Below are 21,696 nucleotides of genomic sequence, written 5' to 3'. Positions count from 1 at the left end.
TGTGCATGAGCCGGGAACCACGTGCACATGGACGCTCACACTCCGATTTAAAAATTTACCTTGATATGCATTGAAGCTGTATCTAAGGAAACTGAAAACAAGCAGGATGACTTAGAAATCAGAGAGTGATGCTACAGTATTAAAAGTTTGGGCATATCAGAACCAGCAGAGGGAATGGAAGATGTGTTTTGGATAATTAAATATCTTTGCAATGTTTGAGTCTTTGAAAGTGCAGGCAATATGAAATTGGAAAGCCCACAGAAGCTATAGAATCCCACAGAACAGGCATAATTATCTTAGGGCAATCATTGCTTGTTTTCATTATTTTGAAATAAGCATTAATGAAAAGTTTGAGAGGGAAAGGTACTATTTGCTTTCAGGTACATGAGATACATATTTTTTCTGATCTTTCTCAGCACACCCATCAGAAAAATAAATCTCTGCCCTCTTATGAAACTCTTGAGAGAAAGATATCTGATATTGATAGGGATTCCACTTTGCTATGTCCTTTTTCCTATAAAGGCACCAACCACTGAATTATAGACATGGAGGAGAAATTTCAGAGCAGTTCCAATCCTGACCATCAACAATGTTCTCCTCGTAGCTTGGAGTTGAGATTATCCACCCCTAAATTTCAAAGAGCTTCAGATGGCAGGAAGCAGTTACATTTAACATCCTCAGTGGCAATGGATGTGCATATGAGATCAGGGTAGAAATTGCTGAAAATACAGAACTTGGATTTCAGATCTCTGGAAGGACTGATCCGGAAGTTAGAGTTTTTCTTCAGAGACACTAACTTTTCAGAAGCTGAAAAATGATTTTGCATTGCAATAGATTGAGCTCTATCTGAGTTATTTTTTCTTTGACCTGCTAAAGCCAATTGATCTCATAAGCCTTCAGCACTTGGAATATGGAAGTGATAGTGTTTGCTTTTTGTGAATTTGATTGTTTTTTTTTCTCTTTTTGTATGGGCCTATGGCTTGCCTCAAACTGGGGTGCACCTGGTCAGAAGCTGGACTTTTCTCTCTGAATTACCTGGTGGCTGTATGACAGAGAAAGCTGAAGTACTGAAGGGAATGAGTCTGATGGGGCCAATAACTATGCCCTCGAGGAACCTAATTCATTGGCATTGAAAAGGGGTAGTTAGGAACCAGGAAGCTGCTCTTGGGAACTCGAGGGCTTAAAGCCATGCTGTGGAACCCAGTTGAGGAAAATCCATAACCCCGTTGAACCTGTACATTCTGAACCTCAGTATCTGTTCGAACGTGCATATCTGTATACAAATAAAGTGGAATAAGCTGACCTGGACTGGACTGATAGTCCAGTCCAGGTCAGGAATCTGATATGCTTGAATCTGATATGCTTGAAGAATCTGATATGCTTGAAGAAACTGGACTTATTGTTGAGAACCAGATGTTTTATGTTATGTTTAGGTTACTGAAGGTAAAGAGAACTGTTACCTTTCATGTAATGAATAAATCCTGCATTAAAGAGAAGCTTTTTGCCTTTCATATCCTGTGGCTACCTTATATTGGGTTTTATGCTCAGATCTGTGGATCTTTATATGCTCACTGTGGTATAGATTATGGAATATGCAATTCATTCATTTTCTCTTTCCCATTTCCTTTTCTTCTATCTTCTGGCAGATAATCAGTTTGCTGTCTCTGTGAAAGAGAAGCAGTGACACTGTAACACTGTACTAACAATTCTGTGTGTGAGTCTTGTATTGAGTTCTTAGTGAACATTAGGGATGTGAATCGTTTTAGGACGATTAAAATTATCGTCCGATAATTTTAATATCGTCTTAAATCGTTATGGAACACAATACAATAGAGATTCTAACGATTTATCGTTATAAATCGTTAGAATCGTGAGCCGGCACACTAAAACCCCCTAAAACCCACCCCCGACCCTTTAAATTAAATCCCCCACCCTCCCGAACCCCCCCCAAATGAGTTAAATAACCTGCGGGTCCAGCGGCGGTCCGGAACGGCAGCGGTCCGGAACGGGCTCCTGCTCCTGAATCTTGTTGTCTTCAGCCGGCGCCATTTTCCAAAATGGCGCCGAAAAATGGCGGCGGCCATAGACAAACACGATTGGACGGCAGGAGGTCCTTCCGGACCCCCGCTGGACTTTTGGCAAGTCTCGTGGGGGTCAGGAGGCCCCCCACAAGCTGGCCAAAAGTTCCTGGAGGTCCAGCGGGGGTCAGGGAGCGATTTCCCGCCGCGAATCGTTTTCGTACGGAAAATGGCGCCGGCAGGAGATCGACTGCAGGAGGTCGTTCAGCGAGGCGCCAGAACCCTCGCTGAACGACCTCCTGCAGTCGATCTCCTGCCGGCGCCATTTTCCGTACGGAAACGATTCGCGGCGGGAAATCGCTCCCTGACCCCCGCTGGACCTCCAGGAACTTTTGGCCAGCTTGTGGGGGGCCTCCTGACCCCCACGAGACTTGCCAAAAGTCCAGCGGGGGTCCGGAAGGACCTCCTGCCGTCCAATCGTGTTCGTCTATGGCCGCCGCCATTTTTCGGCGCCATTTTGGAAAATGGCGCCGGCTGAAGACAACAAGATTCAGGAGCAGGAGCCCGTTCCGGACCGCTGCCGTTCCGGACCGCCGCTGGACCCGCAGGTTATTTAACTCATTTGGGGGGGGGTTCGGGAGGGTGGGGGATTTAATTTAAAGGGTCGGGGGTGGGTTTTAGGGGGTTTTAATGTGCCAGTTTTGCGATTTTTAGATTTTTAGATTTTTCACGATTTTTCACGATATTTTACCCCCCCAAACGGCAACAATACGATTCCCTCCCCCTCCCAGCCGAAATCGATCGTTAAGACGATCGAGGACACGATTCACATCCCTAGTGAACATAGTCAGTAAGCATGCCTATGGGAGTCAATGCCACTGTGCTTGCTGCCATACTCCTAACTCAGGAGTGAATTTTAAAAGGAGGTATGTGCATTAAATTAGCATATATGCACGCCAGTAACTCATACTCACTTACAAGATTCTTTATAAACATCAAAAGTATGTGCATATTTTTGGTTTTGAGCACATTTATCTGTGCAGATAAAAGTGGTAGTCTGTGGCGTTCTGAAGCGGGGCCAAGAGATACGCATTTTAGTTGCTATTTTATGAGATTTATGCAATTACAATAGGCAGCTTATTTGCACAGTTTTACATCTGGTAATTGTCTAGCATGGTTGCTAGTAGATTTGTTTGTCTTCTATTGTTTGTATAGGAGGTCTGGGTGAATTGGGGGGAGTTCAGGGTGAAGAACTAGGAGGGTCTCGAAGACCTGAAAAAGGAATGGGTGAACTGGTGGAGGTATCAGCAAACTGGTGATTTCAATTATGAGTACATGTTTTAAAATATACCTACTTCTGTGTATAAATCAGGGTTTTACCTGAGTAAATTCTATTTTTTTTTTTGCATGTAAAATATAAGCATATATGTTTGTAAGATAGGTAGGAAAAGTGTGTGCTTTCTATGCATTGCAGGTATTCAAACATAACCAGATCTATTATATGTATATTTTATAATATGCGCATACCTGAAATGTGCAGGTTATAATATTGTAGATCTCTGCATGGCCATATACATGCATATATAGGGCCACACACAGTGGTCGATAGTTATCTGTCAGTTGTTTTGGGATGTTGATGCCATTGTCCTTGCTGCCATGCCCCTCACACTATGCTCTACAGTGTTCATGCAACGCTCTACTTCCTGCAATAACCTTCACTCTATGCCTTTGGTTCTTCATTTTAAAGTGCCTTCTACCATCTGTCCGTCTCATATGAGCATAGAAGCTAAATGTGCATTTGTGTGTAGCACTGATTATGACCCTGAGTATGGTATCCTAAAGCCATCTCTGAAATCATCCAGCCATTTGACTGCTGTCTCCCTGGTAGGGTATACTGAAAGGATGGCCTCCATCTGGATCCAAAGCACTGAAGCGGAGGTTTGAGTGAATGCAAACCCATCACTTACTACCTCCTCTAGCCCCTTTTCTTGGAGTACCTGGTGGCTGGGGTGAGTATCTGTACAGATGGTAACATATGTAATATTTACAATAGTAGAATGAGTAGCCATTTTTATTGTAACACCAGCACGCCTCTGGCAAGGTAGAGCAAACTCTTGTCTGGCCTGGGGTACTAGTGTTACTCTGAAAGGGGAAGCTACACACCAGTGACTCTGAGGTCCTGGCTATCATGTAAGTGAAAAACATGCAATATAATCTTTAAAAAAAAATCATATAAAAATGTACAATATAAAAATCCATCTAGACTCTGGGTGGATAATTATATTGTATGTGCTGAAGCCATGGTTTCCTTTACAGTGCAGGTTAAATACTGATTAATGACGCCTTACTCTAAAATATTTTGATAAGTGGTGCTCCTTTTTTCATGCAGTTTACATTTGTGGGGTTATTGTGACTATGATTTGTTTATAGTTCATCATCTAATGAACCAGAGTTCCACATTATTTCATCCCCATTGATAGGCCTGTGGTGTCTATCATCTGCTGCCTAAATTGCTCATCATAGTTCAGCCATATGAATCCCTTAATCCCTTCTAAGTTGTGTGAACTTCCAAATAGTGTCAAGATATGGCCAAATGTTGAGAGGCATTAGTTCTATCAAGGATGGATGCCAGCCTTGCAAACAACCTTATCCATGAATTAATATTCTGGGGCAGGCTCTTACCTCCCCACCCCCCACTTTCTTTGTGGCCTGTCATCGTACCTCTCTTTTCCTTCCCCTCAAGGTGGCAGAATTTTTCCTGTGCCTAATATGGCATTTAAAACAAATCACATAGCTCTTTGCCACAATTGCTTTAAATTGTTTCGGATAGGTAAGCTTGCTTCTGTTGTGACAGGTTTCCTAGAGTTTCCAGCTGCCAATGCATTAAAATAGGTCAGAGAGATTCTGGGGAGTCTGTTTAAAGACCTGTTCAATAGATCTTTGTAGATGGGAGTGGTTCCTTAGGAATGGAGGAAGGCAGATGTTGTCCATCTATATAAAATTGGTAGAAAAGAAGAGGCTGGACATTAAGGACCAGTTAGTTGGACTTCAGTGGTGGGAATATTCATGGCAAATCTTTTGAAGAAAATGATAATGAAGCATCTTGATTCCAGTTTTTTTGTGGCATCCCCTTGCCAAAGGGAATTTTATTCAGTTACAAATAGAAATTTTTCTTCAAAGAAACTGTAAATTTCATATGTTGATAGTTTGGTTTAACTTTTTATTGTTGACTATTCAGTGTTTCATTTTTATTGGCTCACGGTGACCACATGTTCGAGCAAGTGTTTGTTTGTTTTTTTTTCTGTTTGAAAAAGTCTGTTGTAAGACCCAGGGATGTTTATTTTAAAATGAGTGCACATGCACCCACATGCTTAGGAATTTTAAATTGTCTGCACAATTGTGTACATACAATTTAAAATACACATAGGGGTCGATTTTAAAAGGGCCACGAGCGGGTTACACGCAGAAGTGCTGAGCCCTGCAAAAGGGGCAGGCCAGGGGACATGGTCTGAGCAGGGGACATTAGCCTCTGTCCTGGTGGAGCACAAGTCAGCAGCCGGCCGGCGCGCAGAGTTTACTTCTGCTCCCGAGGAACAGTAAGTATGAAAATAAAAAAAGGGGATAGGTAGGGTTAGTTTAGGGGTCGGGGAAGAGAGGGTAAATGGGAGAAAGGGTAGGTAGGGCTAAAGGAACGTTCCCTCCCAGTCTGTTCCTTAATTGGAACGGACTGGGAGGAAACTGGGCAAAGGCCCGAGCGCGTCACCGCGTGTACTTTCAAAACTTCTCCCTCCTGCATGTGCAAGTTACGGGCCGCCCGCACATGCATGTACAGATGTTAAAATCCGCTGTATATGTGCGCATGGATGTTAATATATGCTGCGCCCATATGTGTGGATATCGTATTTTATAACATGCGCGCACCGGGAACTGCATGCACATGGACGCGTGCATGCTCGTTTAAAAATGTACCTTATAGCGTGTATGCGTGCTCCTAATTTTAAGTAATTACTTGAGCAAATGATAATTGTGAATCTTCCTTAGGAATTTGTTGTCTGTAATGCTTGCAGCTAAACAGATTTTAAAGCATACGCTCATGAAGGAAATAACCAGTTTGACCAATTAGTCCACCAGTTGACCGTCTATCTCTAGGTCCTCCAGATCTCTCTTGTTCTTCAGATTGCACTCCCCCCAGTTTATCCAGACCCCTCACCCAGTCATTTTAGACTTAAAACGCGTTTTCTTCAGACTTATACCTCATCAAGAGCAGAAGTAAATAAGCTTATGTAAAAGCCCAACATGTGGGATTTAAAAACTTTATTTATGCATGTAACTGTTGGCCCCACCCTGGACTGCCTATGATACTCTCCAGCTTTGTCTCTTTTTCTGCACATTGATTTGCTCAGACACACACAAATACGCATGTAATTTGCCAGTTTTAAATATGAGTTGCTCGCACTCAGCCCAGGCTCGCAGATTTGGGCCTTTTAATGTGAGCAACTCTTTTAAAATTCACCCCTTAGTTTGTTTTTGATGGCCTTTACAGACATGGTTTTTTTTTGGGGGGGTGTATTCCATGAAATGGCTGGTATGTTTGCTAACAGTTTTTGGTCTGGTAATCATTTACAGCAGGAATGGTCAATATAGTCATTGTTTAATAAAAGGAAGAACAATTCTCAGCCAATTTACAAACAAAAATCGCTATTTATTTATGTAAAAGACTTTGAAAATTGTCCTCCTCACGTTTGTGCTAGAATAGTTTAATGAGTGTTGGGGCTTTCAGAGTGAATGGCAAAAATAGGTAATAAAAAATAATAGTAGTCCTAGAGGAAATGCAGGCAATCACAAAACTTAGTCTATTTGGCAGGCTGCAGCTGGGGTCTGTCTAGAAGACTGCAAATACCTAAAAAGGCTCATGTAGCAGGGTCTATGTGGAATGCTGCATATGGCACCTGGAAGCCAGCAACTCTAGTATTGGTGTTAGTTTTTTAGATAATTACAATCCTTTGTGAATAGTCATGGGGAGGAAGGAGTGTTGGGTGTGAACTAATTGGGGAATCTTGTATGCTTATTTGTTCAAGATGGTAGAGTATGAGAAAGACAATAAAGACTGTTCTGAATATGGAGACATGTAGGGCAGAAACCTTCTGCACTGGTAGGTGGGATATATCCCTGCACTGTGGAAAGGAATAACTGATGGGTCATTTAGTCTTTTTCTGCTTTCATAGATTATGTGACTATGCTAGATGGGCTATCATTTAGATTTCTGTGTAATTTTACTTCTTGAGAATTTAGCTCTCTTACTCAAGCTGCAGACTAATAGGTGCTAATGCGAGTGATACTTGTGCTTCACTCCCTTTCTCCAGAAACTGCTAGATCTATTTTCACAGAAAATCCAGCCACAAGTGGCCCAAGAAGGAGTCAGGGTGGACTCAAATCTGAAACCTGGATCTGCAGATTGACAGCAAAACATTTCCATGGAAGCTTTTTAGTTTTTACCTAATTTACAGGGTCATTCATCAAAATGTGTTATGGCAATGGTGCTGGTGATATTTATCACAATGCAAATTTTTTCAGGATTTTAACTACACCTTGCAAATTGTGTTTGGGGCATGGAGAAGAGAGAGAGACTATCAGGGTACTTTCAAGCTAGGTTGAGAGAACATTGAAGTAATCTCATCTTAGTTTGACATTTCTCACTCCAAACCATGTCACATCTTCACCAAGGACTACTGTGCTGTTCGTATGTCTCACTCTACATGTAAAACTGGCCCCAAAACCATAGACCACCAGCAAAACCTCACCTTGAGTTACTAGCTGGCCCTCCTATAGCAGTATAAAGCTTTATAAAGAGTCTCTCTCTCTCAGAAATTCTAAAATTATCATAGCCATTCCCCTTTTTCTTATCACGGGTGTTATTCATGCGAAAATTATCACATTTTGATGACTCTAGGGGTCATTTATTTACAATATATATTCTGTAGTTTCCAGTTATTTGTTCAGTGCAGGTTAAACAAAAACATTCACATTTGTAAGTTGTTAAATTGTGTATGTGTTTGTATGATATTTTCATTATTGTGTACATTTACTTTGTTAATTTACAGTAATCCATGGGCAGGATGGAGCCTTTAACTGGCAGCCAGGGACACACAGAAAGAAATAGACAGACTCTTTTTGCACAACCACTCCAATGTCTCTATAAAACGTTCCTTCCACTGAATAGCTTTACTCTCTGAGGTCCAGGCTCCCCATGAGCAAATATCATGGTGGCATCCTGAGATATTTTTTCTCGCAGAAGAATGCTGCAAGAAAAAATATATCAGGAAGGGGAAGAAAAACTTGCAATAAGAACCCCCTTTGCTCGGGGCCACCATCATCTTAAAGGGCCATGTGGCCCAAAATGTCCCCCCAACCATGTAAAATACCTCCACCAGGATCTTGGCAGGCTCCCAACCACCCCAACCACCTGTTAAGGTGGCCAAGCAGGCTCCCAACCACCCCAACCACCTGTTAAGGTGGCCAAGCAGGCTCCCAACCACCCCAACCACCTGTTAAGGTGGCCAAGCAGGCTCAAAAGAATTTTAAAAAAGTTAAAAAATAGCACAGTGATGCCTCTTCCCTTCCCCAAACCCCTCCCCATTAAATAAAATACCCCTTAGTTCAAATCCCCCCCCCCCCCCCCAAGCATCCAACCTCTTGGATCCCTTGGGCCCCACTCCATAGAATAGCATCCTTGGTGTCTAGTGGTCCCCTCCCACCCTGTTACCTAGAAAATAGATCCTTGCAGTCTAGGGGGCATGCGATCCCCCCTACCCTTCCATACCTTTAGAAGACATCCCTGGTGGTTCAACAGTGACCTGGACCTCTTCTTTGGCCTAGACCAGTCAATGCCATTTTCCATTGTCATAGGGATAAAGGCTGGTCGGCGCCAATTTTTGGAAAATGTCGATGACTGGCCCAAACCTAGGGGGCATTCTGTGCTGCCATGGGGGGGGCGGGTTTGAAACTGCAAGTGTATTATATTCAAAAGGTAGGGTTTTATAAAGGAGGAAGAATATTGCCACATGATAATTTTTCAAATTTTTAATATTTTTGGGCCTGCTGGACCATCATTGGGATATGTGCTAGCTATCCCAATGCTCTGTGGCAAAATAACTACACCTTCACGATTTGCTTTGAAATAACAAGACTTCCCTAATTTTTGGAAAGCTGCATTATTTTATTAGCATATGATGACCTATGCATTAGCTGCTTTGCATGCATTAGTACATTTTATGCATGTAAATTTATGCAAAACAGATAATTTCAATAGGCCACACAATATTGCCATAATACTTTAATGATTTAAATGGAATTGCTTTTAATCAAATAAAAAAATAATAATATGCCAATAGGCTAGCTTCATATCCTCAGGAGGGACTTATACATGTTTGTGTATAGTTCAAACCGTGCTTTGCTTTACTCTTACTTTTTATCTTACCTTGATCAAACCTTTCCTTCCAAGCTTCCAGATTTAGTCCAGGTATTTGATCACATGACAAAAAATCTTGTGGATACTTGCTCAGCTGGAAAGCATCAGTTGGCATGTGCGTGAGGCCTGTATTATCACAGATTACACGCGAAAGAGAATGCTTTTCAAGTTCATGCCTTTGAGCTTCAGTAAAAATAGGATTGTTTTCCCACCAAAACCTAGAACAATAAAATGAAATAATAAACTAATATATTTAATTTCAAATAGATCATTTATTGAATGTAGTCTACTTTACATAAAGGAGGTATTTTTCAAAGAATGACATGAGAGTTGCATGCGTAAAAATAGCATATATGAGCTAGTAGCATGTACACGCATGTAAGCTATTATATAAAAGTCAAGAGTATGTGTATTTGCAATATCATGCATAAATGCTAACAGGGAAAAAAGCAGTGGTCTAGTTGTGTTCAGTGGCAGGATTCGGAAGTTCGCATGCAAGTTGTTATTTTGTAAGTAGTAGATGGGGTACATTTTAAAACACAGCGCGCGCGCGAACAAAAGAACGCCAAATTTTATAAGATACGCGCGTAGCCACGCATATCTTATAAAATCCGGGGTCGGCGCACGCAAGGGGGTGCACATTTGTGCAACTTGCGCGCGTCAAGCCCAGCGCGCGCTGCCCGTTCCCTCTGAGGCCACGCCGAAATCGGAGCGGCCTCGGAGGGAACTTTCCTTCCACCTCCCCCCACCTTCCCCTCCCTTCCCCTACCTAACCCACCCCCCTGGCCCTATCTAAACCCCCCCCACCTCTGTCGCACAAGTTACGCCTGCTCGAGGCAGGCGTAACTTTGTGCGCGCCGGGCCGGCTGCCACGCGCCATGTTCCAGTCCGGGGGCTGGTCCGGAGGTTGCAACCACGCCCCCGGGCCGAAACCACGCCCGTGGCACCGCTCCTGGATGATGTGCTGACCGCATCACGCCCCCCGACACGCCCACCCCAAGAAAGCCCCGGGACGTATGCGCATCCCGGGGCTTTGCGCGCACCGAAAGCCTATGCAATATAGGCTCGGCACGCGCAGGGGCCTTTTAAAAGGTTTACGCGTGTACCTTATGGGGCGGATTTTCAGAGCCCTGCTCGCCTAAATCCGCCCAAAACCGGGCGGATTTAGGCGAGCAGGGCCCTGCGCGCCGGTGAGCCTATTTTACATAGGCCTACCGGCGCGCGCAGAGCCCCGGGACTCGCGTAAGTCCCGGGGTTCTCCAAGGGGGGCGTGTTGGGGGGGGCGGGCCCGGTCGTTGCGGCATTTCGGGGGCGTGTCGGCAGCATTTTGGGGGCGGGTACGGGGGCGTGGCTACGGCCCGGGGCGGTCCGGGGGCGTGGCCGCGCCCTCCGTACCCACCCCCAGGTCGCGGCCCGGTGCGCAGGAGGCCCGCTCGGGCACGGGGATTTACTTGTCCCTCCGGGAGGCGTAAATCCCCGGAGAAAGGTAAGGGGGGGTGTAGACAGGGCCGGGCGGGTGGGTTAGGTAGAGGAAGGGAGGGGAAGGTGAGGGGAGGGCGTTAGAGGATTCCCTCCAAGGCCGCTCCGATTTCGGAGCGGCCTTGGAGGGAACGGGGGTAGGCTGTGCGGCTCGGCGCGCGCCGGCTATACAAAATCGATAGCCTTGCGCGCGCCGATCCAGGTTTTTAGCAGATCCAGGTTTTTAGCAGATACGCTTTAGTAGATACGCGCGGCTCCGCGCGTATCTACTAAAATCCAGCGTACTTTTGTTTGCGCCTGGAGTGCAAACAAAAGTAGGCCTATTTGCGGAGTCTGAAAATCCGCCCCTATGTGCGTAACCCTTTTAAAATCTGGCCCTATGTGCATACAACAGGTCTGAACACCTTTACACCTGCTAATTGTCTCACATGACTGAAACTGGTCTTTCCTCTGCAGTTTTGGGTGTAAGGCCTGGATAAACCGGTAATTCCAAATATGCATGCAAGATAAGTATTTTCAGAAGTGGAGTAGTTTCATACTTTATAAAATATGTGCCTCTGCATTTAATTTGGGGTTATTTAATGTGAATTATTACAATTATTACATGCATAAAATATACCTGTGTATTTTTATAAAATGAGTAGAGAAAATATGCATGATCCTGCATTGTAAATATATTAATGTACTGAAACATATGCTTGTACTTTCAGGGAATGAATCTGGTATTTTATAAATTGTGTGGCGACCACCACAAATGTTTACATATTAGTAGAAATCTCTGCTGTCCCACTTACATGTGCAAATGATGTACCACTGAGAGTCTTGAAAGTTTGACTCTAAAGAGGCAATTTTCAAAGTAGCCCACTAAATTTTGTACAAAATTTCAAAGTAAAAATCTATATGTATTTTCCTTTTGAAAAGTGCCCATGGGTACAACTGGCTTGTGCATTTTACACTTGCTTTTTGTGTGTGTGTGTGTGGGGGTGGGGGGTGGGGGGTTAAATTTACCTGGCAATAGTATCTGCATATATGAAATTGTAATTCACATTTGCTATTTCCAAATTATGCTAAAACTACACTGCCAGGAATGCTTCCCCTTAACATGGCCAGGAACTGCGCGCACATGGACATCTACGCGTTTTGTTTTGTTTTTTTAAATCGACCAATAAGTCACCTAATCATAAAAGCCAATCAGATTTGTTTGACAAGATGATCTGATAAAACCATGTTGTTTCAGATTAAGCATTGCAGATAGTTCCCTATCCTTTTTTTCAGAAGGAACTCCATTAATTTTCCCACTACCTAGGTAAGGCTAACTAGCTTGTAGTTTCTAGGTTCTTCCCTGCTACCACTTTTATGAAATGGGAGCACCACTGCCTTTCTCCAGTCCTGTGGCACCACTCCCATTTCCAAGGATCTATTGAGCAGGTCTTTTAACAAATCTACAGGACCTCTCTGAGCTCCTTCAGTATCCTCAGATATAAATCATCTGGCTCCATGGCTTTCTCCACTTCTAGTTTCTCTAGCACTTCCCACAACATCTCTTCCATAAATGGAGTGGTATCTACCCCAGCCACATCCATGCTCTTACCAACCAGCATTGGTCCTTCTCCAAGGTCTTCCTTAGTAAACACCAAAATGAAGTGTTTGTTTAATGTTTATTTTTCCCTCATACCATGGCTCTTGTCTCCTTTCAGTCCTTCAGTATCACCTCTGGTCTTCCTCCTTTCTCTGATATATCTGAAAAATGTTTTGTGCCTCACTTTACTTCTTTGGTGATCTTTTCTTCCACTTGAGTTTTTGCCATATGGATTTCCATTTTTTTGTCTCTTTTAGCTTCACCAGATATTCTTTTCTGTAAGTTTTTTTTTTTGCATTGCTTTGTACTTATATTTTTACTCTTTATTTATAATTTGTACTATTACAATAAACAAGCAAATAAAACTTTTAAACCATAAAAGAAGAAAGAAGGAAAAAATACAACAATCAAGAAAAAATACAATAGGATAAAGTCTATCAACTCCCTAAAAATGAGGATAGAAAACAAGAGACATATCACAAAGGAATTAAATACTAAAGAACTTGCTGATCACAGAGTTATTATATCTAAGTATCGCCACTAACCCTGAGGTTCTGGTGTTGAAGAAGGTAGTCTAACAGATTTACTGTCCAGAAAAGCCTTAAGCTATTTAGGTTCAAAAAAGGTGTACATATTACCAGATAATCTAATGACACATTTTGCTGGATACCTCAGGGAAAAAGGACCAGCAAGACTAACCAGAGCATTCCTATATTGGAGGAACGCCAAAAAATAAACAAGTTATTAGATTTTATCAGCCTCAGAAGAAAAGATACCAATAACATAGCATGAACTTGAATTGTTTCATAAGATTGTTCCAGGAAGTTAGTTAAATTTAAAGTATCAGGTATGTCCAATACTGGGGAAATTATTTTATTTATTTATTTATTTATTTATTTATTTATTTAACATTTTTATATACCGACCTTCATGAAAAAAATTCATATCAGATCGGTTTACATGTAACAAGGGGTATAACTTATTCAACCATATAACAAGAGGCGAAAGATACATATAACAAGGAGGTATTAACTAGGAGGGCTAGGATAGCTGGATATATAGGACAGCATAACTGAATAATTTAGATAATACAATAATATAAAGAAGGGAGGCATAAATATAATGCCTAAACTTGGAGGGGCGTTTAGTTAGGAGTCAGTGTCTGGTCTGGTGGAGAAAATTGTTGGATATGCCAGTTAGGGGAAGGCCTGGAGGAAGAGCCATGTCTTGAGTTTTTTTCGGAAGGTTAGAGGGCATGGTTCTAGTCTGAGGTCTGTGGGCATGTTGTTCCAGATGTCTGGGCCAGCTGTAGAAAAAGCTCGTTCTTTTATGAAATTATGTCATTTCCTGCTTTAGATTTGATCTTAAAGGGCAAAGAGAAGACGACAGACAGAGGGAAGAGAATCATTAGCAACACATAAACCTTCTTTCATATATTTTAGAAACAACTCATCAAGAAAAAAAAAAAGATTATGGAAAATTCAGTATACAAAGATATAGAAACCTGAACCTATTTTCAAAAGATTCAAGCCTCCTGTAAATCAACATACTATCTTCAACTGAAACAAATTTAAATTCTTGAAACAGAATTAGAAAGTTCAAGTGAATGAATTCTTTCTTCATAGTCAAAGGAAGTGGTTTGAACCACTGCAATTAACCTTTAACAACCTCCATAGAAGAAGAGTCTCTTACTCATAGCTTTCTCAAGAGTAGTTATAGCTTTTCATATATCTTCTAATATTATATGTGAAGATTTTCCTGCTTCAAATTCCTGAGCAGCAGTTAGCTGACTAGTTGCACCAAGTCTCTCAGAAGACAAAGTAGGAGCTCCAATGGCACCTAACAGAAAAGGATCCAAGTCCATACTGCTGCTGGAGTCCAGAGTCAATGAGGGATGATGGCAATTACTGGATAGTTTCCAGCTCAGGCAGATCAGATGCTGTTTCTTTAGTGGTATCTGCAGTGAACATTATACCCGATTGTGGCTGCTCCATCATCCCAACAAATTGCGGAATGGTAAGCTGAGAAGCATGAGTTGAAGGTAAAGGAAAACAAAGATGACATTTCCTCTTTACCATTTCAAAGAGCCAGCAACTCCGGAATGAACAAAAATTCCAAACAAAACTTTCCCCTAAGGGGCATGCTCCTTAGGCACACAGTTTCAGTGTGCCGGCAGTGGCATGTCGCTGGTGTGCTGGCAGTGACACGTTGTGGGCCATATAATATTATCTTTGGGTCCTCCCTCTGACTTCAGCCGTGGGACTCTGAAGCCACCCAGCAATGTTCCGGGATAACAGGGGACAAGATGGTGACTCCTCCAAACCTTCCTTTATACAGGGTGGCCCATAGAAAAGTAGCCTGCATGCGTGGCACTGGTATTGGAGGCAGCCTACTTTTCCATGGACCACCCTGTATTTTTGAATGCTATTTTTGCTTTTACTTTTTCAGCCATCTCTTTAAAGAACCATATTGGTTTCCTTTTCTCCTTACTTTATTCACTTTTTCTTACATAAAGATTTGTTGCCTTTGTGATAGCTCCTTTTAATTTAGCCTACTGTTCATCCATCTTCCCCCCATTCGTCTAGCTGCTCCTCAGGTATTTCCCCATTTTAATAAAGTCTGTTCTACTGAAATCCATGACTTTGATCTTCATGTGAATTCTCTCTATCTTAACTTCTATATAAAAAAATATACCATCTGATGATCAATGACGCTTGGAAATGCATTAGTACTGTACATAATAGTTAACTAATGCAGATTGGAATGGGGTTATAACACTGAATACTTACCAATCACCTTCTCTTAATGCTTTCATTTGTTTTCCAATGATACATGCAAACAATTGACCAGTTCTGGCATCTGGAAGAAAGTTTTCTGCCAGACCACCAAGCCAAACATCTATATTGTTAGGATGGCCATACAAATTCATGAGTTTTTCAACCAAACTGTAATTAGATATTGCTAGAGTTAGATCTTGTTGAGACTCCAGCCTTGGTAAACCACAAAATTCTCTCCAATCATTGTAACCTACAAGAAAATATTAGATTAAAAAGATGAAGCTCAAATTGAAATATTCAGCTTTGAAATCAATATGCATATGCATATTGAAATCAATATGCATATGAAATCAATATGCAATGTGCAATATGCATTTCCTTCAGAATTATGCATGCTTCAATAAACTAGGATGTTTCCAACATATATACGGGCGGATTTAAAAAGCCCTGCTCGCGTAAATCCGCCCAGATTTACGCGAGCAGGGCCCTTGCGCGCCGGCGCGCCTATTTTGCATAGGCCGCCGGTGCGCGCAGAGCCCCAGGATGCGTGTAGGTCCCGGGGTTTTTTGAAGGGGGCGTGTCGGGGGCTGGGCCAGATGACGCAGCATTTCGGGGGCGGGACCGGGGGCGTGGCGCCGGCCCGGGGGCGTGGTCCAGGCCTCCGGGCTATGCGCGTATCTTATAAAATCCTGCATACTTTTGTTTGCATCTGCTGCGCGAACAAAAGTACGCGATCGCGCTTTTTAAAAAAATCTACCCCATAGTATTGTAAAACACTAAATTAAATTCCTGATTAAAGTTTCATTATTAAAAAAATAAAACACACAGAAGTAAGCACATTGCAAAATAAGAACAAAGCAAAGGACCAGAGGCCAAAAAATTTGTAAAGTGAATTAAATAAATACAAATAAATAAAAGGATAAAATCACAATTTGAATACAATACATGTAAAAATGCAATAAAAATTAAATGCAAAGTCAACTAAAACTTATGGCCATGTTTAGGATATATGTCTGCATCAGAAATTAAAAACATGTCCAGTTCATTCACAATAAGCATTGAAAGAAAAAACAGCAGAAATACAGGATATAATAGGTAACAAAGTGTCTATAGAAAATAAAAAGTAAAAGGGCATTTTAAATGGCAACAAAAACAGGAGATACATAAATTCCACAAAACTCTGGGGAACACTGCATGACTGTATATTTATGGAAAAGAAAAAGCAAATGTAAAACCACAATGGAGATCTGTAGCAAATGCTCATAATGGTTGTGATTGCCCAAGGTGAGGCCTCACCTGGAGTATTGTGTTCAGTTCTGGAGACCGTATTTCAAAAGGGACAGAGACAGACTGGTGGCAGTCCAGAGAAAGGTGAGAAAAATGGTGGGTGGTCTCCATCAAATGACTTATGAGGAGAGGTTGAAGGACCTAAATATGTAGACCCTGGAGGAAAGGAGGATCAGGGGAGATATGATACAGACCTTTAGATACCTGAAAGGTTTTAATGATACACATTTGACAAACATTTTCCATTGGAAAGAAATCAGTAGAACTAGGGGTCACATCATGAAACTCCAGGGAAGGCAACTCAGAACCAATGTCAGGAAACATTTCTTCACAGAAAGGGTGGTGGATGCCTGGAATGCACTTCCAGAGGAGGTGGTGAAGATAAAAACAGTGAAAGATTTTAAAGGGACATGGGATAAACACTGTGGGGTCCCTAAAGGCTAGAGGATGGAAATGAGGAAAAGAGCACATGGGGGTAACTTGTTGGTGTGGTGGTTACTACCCTTAACCATCAAGCCTTCATACTATTGATACAACAAAATTGCCTAATTTGGTATGGTTCAGGAGAACCAAAAAATGAATATATTTTTTCCAAAATTTCTAAAAAATTCATTTTTTGGGTTAGTGTGCACTAATGGGAGTTAGTGTGTGCTAACCCGAAAATCATGGCCCCTGAAAAAAAAACCCCAAACCACGGGAAAAATGAAATTCCAGAGGGGGCCCCCAAAACGAAGCCTGACATGATAGCAAAACACGAAGCACATCTCTATTCTGCATTGCTGCTTATTGTGAATGAAATGGACAAGTTTTTCACCCTGACGGCATATAAGCAGAAATGTGGCCATATTAGGTTGTAATTGGTTTTGTATTTACTTTGTATTATATATCTATATCTATTATATTAAATGTCTGATTTTATCTTTTTATTCATCTATATTTATTTTTTTCTATTCACACATTTTTTTTGCTTCCTCTCCTTAGGTTTGTTATCATTACTAGGACAAATATTCTATAATATCTGCAAGAGTCTACTCTACCATCCAGTATACATCATGAATTCCAAATAGTGATATGTATGTTTTAATTATAGGTCTCTTATAGATAATTATGGAACATTGGTCTTTTTATGCAATAGATAGTAGGTATGATATAAAATTGTTTCTACTAGCAGTGATTTGGAATTTAATATAATTAATACAAAACATATCACACTTTTAATACAATGTATGTGATTCAAATTATTTTCTACAGTCTATAGGTAATCATGTATTAATGCTTTTTTGATTATAAAATTTGAATTAACTAATCACAGTTAACTACAAATCATGTGTATTGACTGAATGGGTAATATAAATCTGTCTCTAAGAATTTAAAATTTCAATATTCCTAATTATTCTTTATTTTATGTTTTAAAAAATATATAAAGGAAATGGAAACAGAAACTTAAAAACTACATGACAGTATTGAATATATATTATTGGTTGATATTTTTTTTTGTTTTCTAGCTTTCTGTTGTGTTTATGCCTGTTCTCGCCCTTGCTCCACCCTCTCTACCTTTGTGACGACTCCCTTCGGGTCTGATGGACAGATGCTGCCGCAGCTTCTCCTCACCTCTTCGCCCCGGAATCCCTGGGCTGGCTTGATGCTGCAGATCCGCCATGTTCCTGATGACGTAAGGGCGCGTGCGTGCTCCAGACTTTGTACCAGCAAGGGCGCGAACCTCGGGGGCGTCCTCCCAGTACGTCATCCGCTTCCAACTTAAAAGGTCTTTGCTTGCAACTACGAATCGAGTTAGCAAGGGGAATTTTTTCTCCACTGCTCTGCCTCTACAAACTTACCTAGGGGTACCCGCTCCTTGGGGGCCGTGCTCTCTCTCTTCTTGATTTCAGATTGCTAAGACGGGATCCGGTACTCGCTCCTCAAGGGCCTATGTCCCTGAATGCTCAGAAGACTCCTAACTGCCGGAAGCGATCGCAGACGTGAACACTGTGAGTTCTATTACAGATAAGAACCGGTACTCGTTCCACAAGGGCCCATATTCCTAAAACCCTTTACAGACTCTCTTCTATCTCAGAAGCTATCGCATACCTATATCTCATGAATTACTATTAAAGATTGCAGATAGGAACCGGTACTCGCTCCACGAGGGCCTATGTTCCTAAATCCCTCCAAGACTCTCTTCTATTCCAGAAGCCATCTCATACACAGCTATTGTGAGTTCTTATTTCAGACTGCCTATAGGAACCAGTACTCACCTACGGCTCCTGTTACTGAATATACTGAAGACTCTTTGTTGCATAGAGGTCATTACAGATATCTACAATTGTGAATGTATCATCTATTACTGGTTATATATCCAGCATACCCTGGCTACTCACTACCTATAGTCTCTCTCTACAGCTCAGCAACCCAGAGATCACAATTCCAGTATCTGAGGGACTTCAGCCCTGCCAGGCACATCAGCTCACTACTGCCACCTCTGGTGGTTCAACTTCCAGTCTAAAAGAGCTATCTGGGTTTGTCTCAATACTCCAGCCTAGCCGGAGGTCCCTCTCAGGATCTCCACCTGGGGGCACTGTCATCTGCCAATGGCCCAAGGATTCACCATTTCTACTGTGTTTATTCCTTACACTACTAGAGCGGTATCATACTGACTGCCACTTTGTGGGAGCCATCCCACATCAAATCTCAAACTCCACCTACAGAGTATTACATAACGCTAGCTCCTCTCCTTGGGGAAAACAGCATTCTACAGAAGACTAACTCCGCCTCCCTGGCAGTCACATCACTAACATATTGCTACCCCTCTCTTCTCGAGGAGTGATCTACAACAGATTGCTATGCCTCCCCTCTTAAGGAGCTAAGCCATACATATTGCAAACTTTGCCCTCCTGGCGGGGTGAGTGTTAACAGATTACTAACTCTGTCCTCCTGGCGGGGTTATCCATAACAGATGCTAGCTCCTCCTTCTACAGGAGTATCCAGCAGTCAGATGGATACCAGATTGCTAACTCCTCCCCTCTGGGGGAGCAGATCCGTAACACTTTCACAGGTAAATTGTATGAAAATATGCAGTGAGATGTAAATTAATGTCCATTCATGTGGGATAGAAATCAAAATTACAAACTTAGGTCAGGATTTTCTAAGGTCGCAGATCTTAGAAAATCTGGCGATAACGGGGGATGGGGTGGTGAAGTGGGGGAGTGGGCCTGTGAAAGCCGGCAGGGATCGCATCTCCGCGGTGCTATCGCTGCCGGCTTTCACATCCAATAGTACCATCGTAAAAGGTGGTGCTATTGGGCGTGAAACTGGCGGCAAAAAGGGCTCTTATCTTTTCGCCGTCAGTGACGTCTTCGCAGAGTTGGCCCCGGTGCCGCCCTGACTCCTCCTCTTCCGGGGCCGACTCCACCTTATTTAGTGATCGCACGCGAAAAGGGACTTTTCGCGTGTGATCGCTTTTGAAAATGACCCCCTTAAGCTCCTTATTTCAAGGAAGAAAAATAGGCTGAGGAAGTTCTTAAAATATTTAGTACTTTCCAATTTTCTTATAATCACTAACAAAGCAAAGAGTTTGTTAGTATGCTTCTACCAAAATAATAATTGGTTGAATGTGCATTTGTTGCTTTTAATTGATGAATGTTTTATTTTTGATGTTTAAACCCTCAGATGTAGAATAAATTGCAACATACCTGGAAGGCCATGGTCACGTCCTCGTTGTAAGTTTAGTGATGCCAAATCCAGTGAACCAGCATTAGACAGCACAAAAAGCTTTTCTGTTAGTTCTTCATTCATCATTTGATCCTGCATTTGTAATTTTGCTGATCCCATCAGAAGACCTCTTATTAAGGGATCTAAACCTCCTTAGGAGATACAAAGGAATCTAGTTTCATTGTTTATAGGAAAGAAGATTTAACTGTATGTGGTATTATAGAAAGTGATGTCCTTTTTTAAAATTTATATTTTATTAGGATTTTCAACAAATTACATTGCAAAAAATGAAGGCAAATATTTTAAGTGTCAGAAAAACTATAAGGCAAAAATCTTTAAATACCTAGCCACACTGAAAAATATAGTCCCCATCTTGGGAGGATAATTCATGAAATACCATTACGGGCAAAAGGAAAACTGTATTGTATTTACAGAAAAAAAAGTGATTATACATTTTATTAAAATGATTTACTTTTTTTTTTTTTTTTTTAATGAGAAAAAAAAAAATAGGGGGACCAATTTCATGGAGGGAAGGAAAGGTACAACCCTCGCTGACTAATTGGTGAAATGCATTCTGACCCATTGCTTCTAATATGGTCCACTTTACCATATATATGCCCCAAAATTCTGAACCTACTAAATACATAGACTATCCCTCACCCTTTTGGGACAAATCCTCTCAATATTTTATGTGCCCAGTTTAGTTGAGGTTAGACAATGTACAGAAAGTTTTACATTATCCAATATCTATTGGGATCTGCATAAAAGTAACAAAATCAGTTCAGTTGTACCAGTGGACAGGAGTAAAAATGTCATTTTTTTTTTGGGGGGTGGGGGTTTCCCCATGAATTTCATTTCATTTAATGTTTATTTTGTTTATTTAATTAAAAAATAGTTTAAAAAAACCCTCCCCCAAAACAGGAAAAAAGGAGCTTCCTGTCAGGCCTCCCGTGCCCACCACCCATCACTCCCAATTGAAGAAATGCTGGGGTCAGGATACTCTCTGGCCCCCACTTACACAGTCCGAGGGGGGGGGTCTGCTGATGAGGCCTAGGCCCAGGCTGAAGCCTCAGCCTTGAATAGGCTGTGGTAGGTCACCATGACCTTGGTTTAGGCAGCAGGGCTTGGCCCGGAGGCTGGGTCCTGACACCTGGACCTCATCCCAGGGTCAGGCCCAGGCTTGGCTGCTGGAGCCCATGCCTTGTAGGTCCTCTTCATCTTATTTCTTCAATCCTCTTTCTTCAAATGACAATGACCCTTGGGAACACACTGGGATAAATTAACTAAGGCAAATCCTCCTGAGCAGAGGGCAAAATTTTTTTTACGGCCATATGTCAAACTGCCACACAATAAACAAGCATCTTTTTCTGAGGAGGATGT

General features: G+C 41.9%; 1 protein-coding gene across 1 annotated transcript in view; it reads right to left on the bottom strand.

The window, feature by feature from the left end:
* Nucleotides 1–21,696, bottom strand: part of TPO (thyroid peroxidase) — a 139,424-nt gene that overhangs the window by 17,129 nt on the left and 100,599 nt on the right. Inside the window, exons 10-12 of the mRNA XM_029596874.1 lie at nt 20,298–20,468; nt 15,334–15,571; nt 9,496–9,704 (exon numbers count right to left, since the gene is read on the bottom strand). Coding sequence (XP_029452734.1) covers nt 9,496–9,704; nt 15,334–15,571; nt 20,298–20,468 — 618 coding nt within the window. The remainder of the gene's footprint in view (nt 1–9,495; nt 9,705–15,333; nt 15,572–20,297; nt 20,469–21,696) is intronic.

The sequence above is a fragment of the Rhinatrema bivittatum genome, chromosome 3 (assembly GCF_901001135.1).
Source record: "Rhinatrema bivittatum chromosome 3, aRhiBiv1.1, whole genome shotgun sequence".
Taxonomy (NCBI): domain Eukaryota; kingdom Metazoa; phylum Chordata; class Amphibia; order Gymnophiona; family Rhinatrematidae; genus Rhinatrema; species Rhinatrema bivittatum.
Note: the sequence above shows the minus strand (reverse complement) of the source record. Positions and strands in the feature narration are given on the sequence as shown.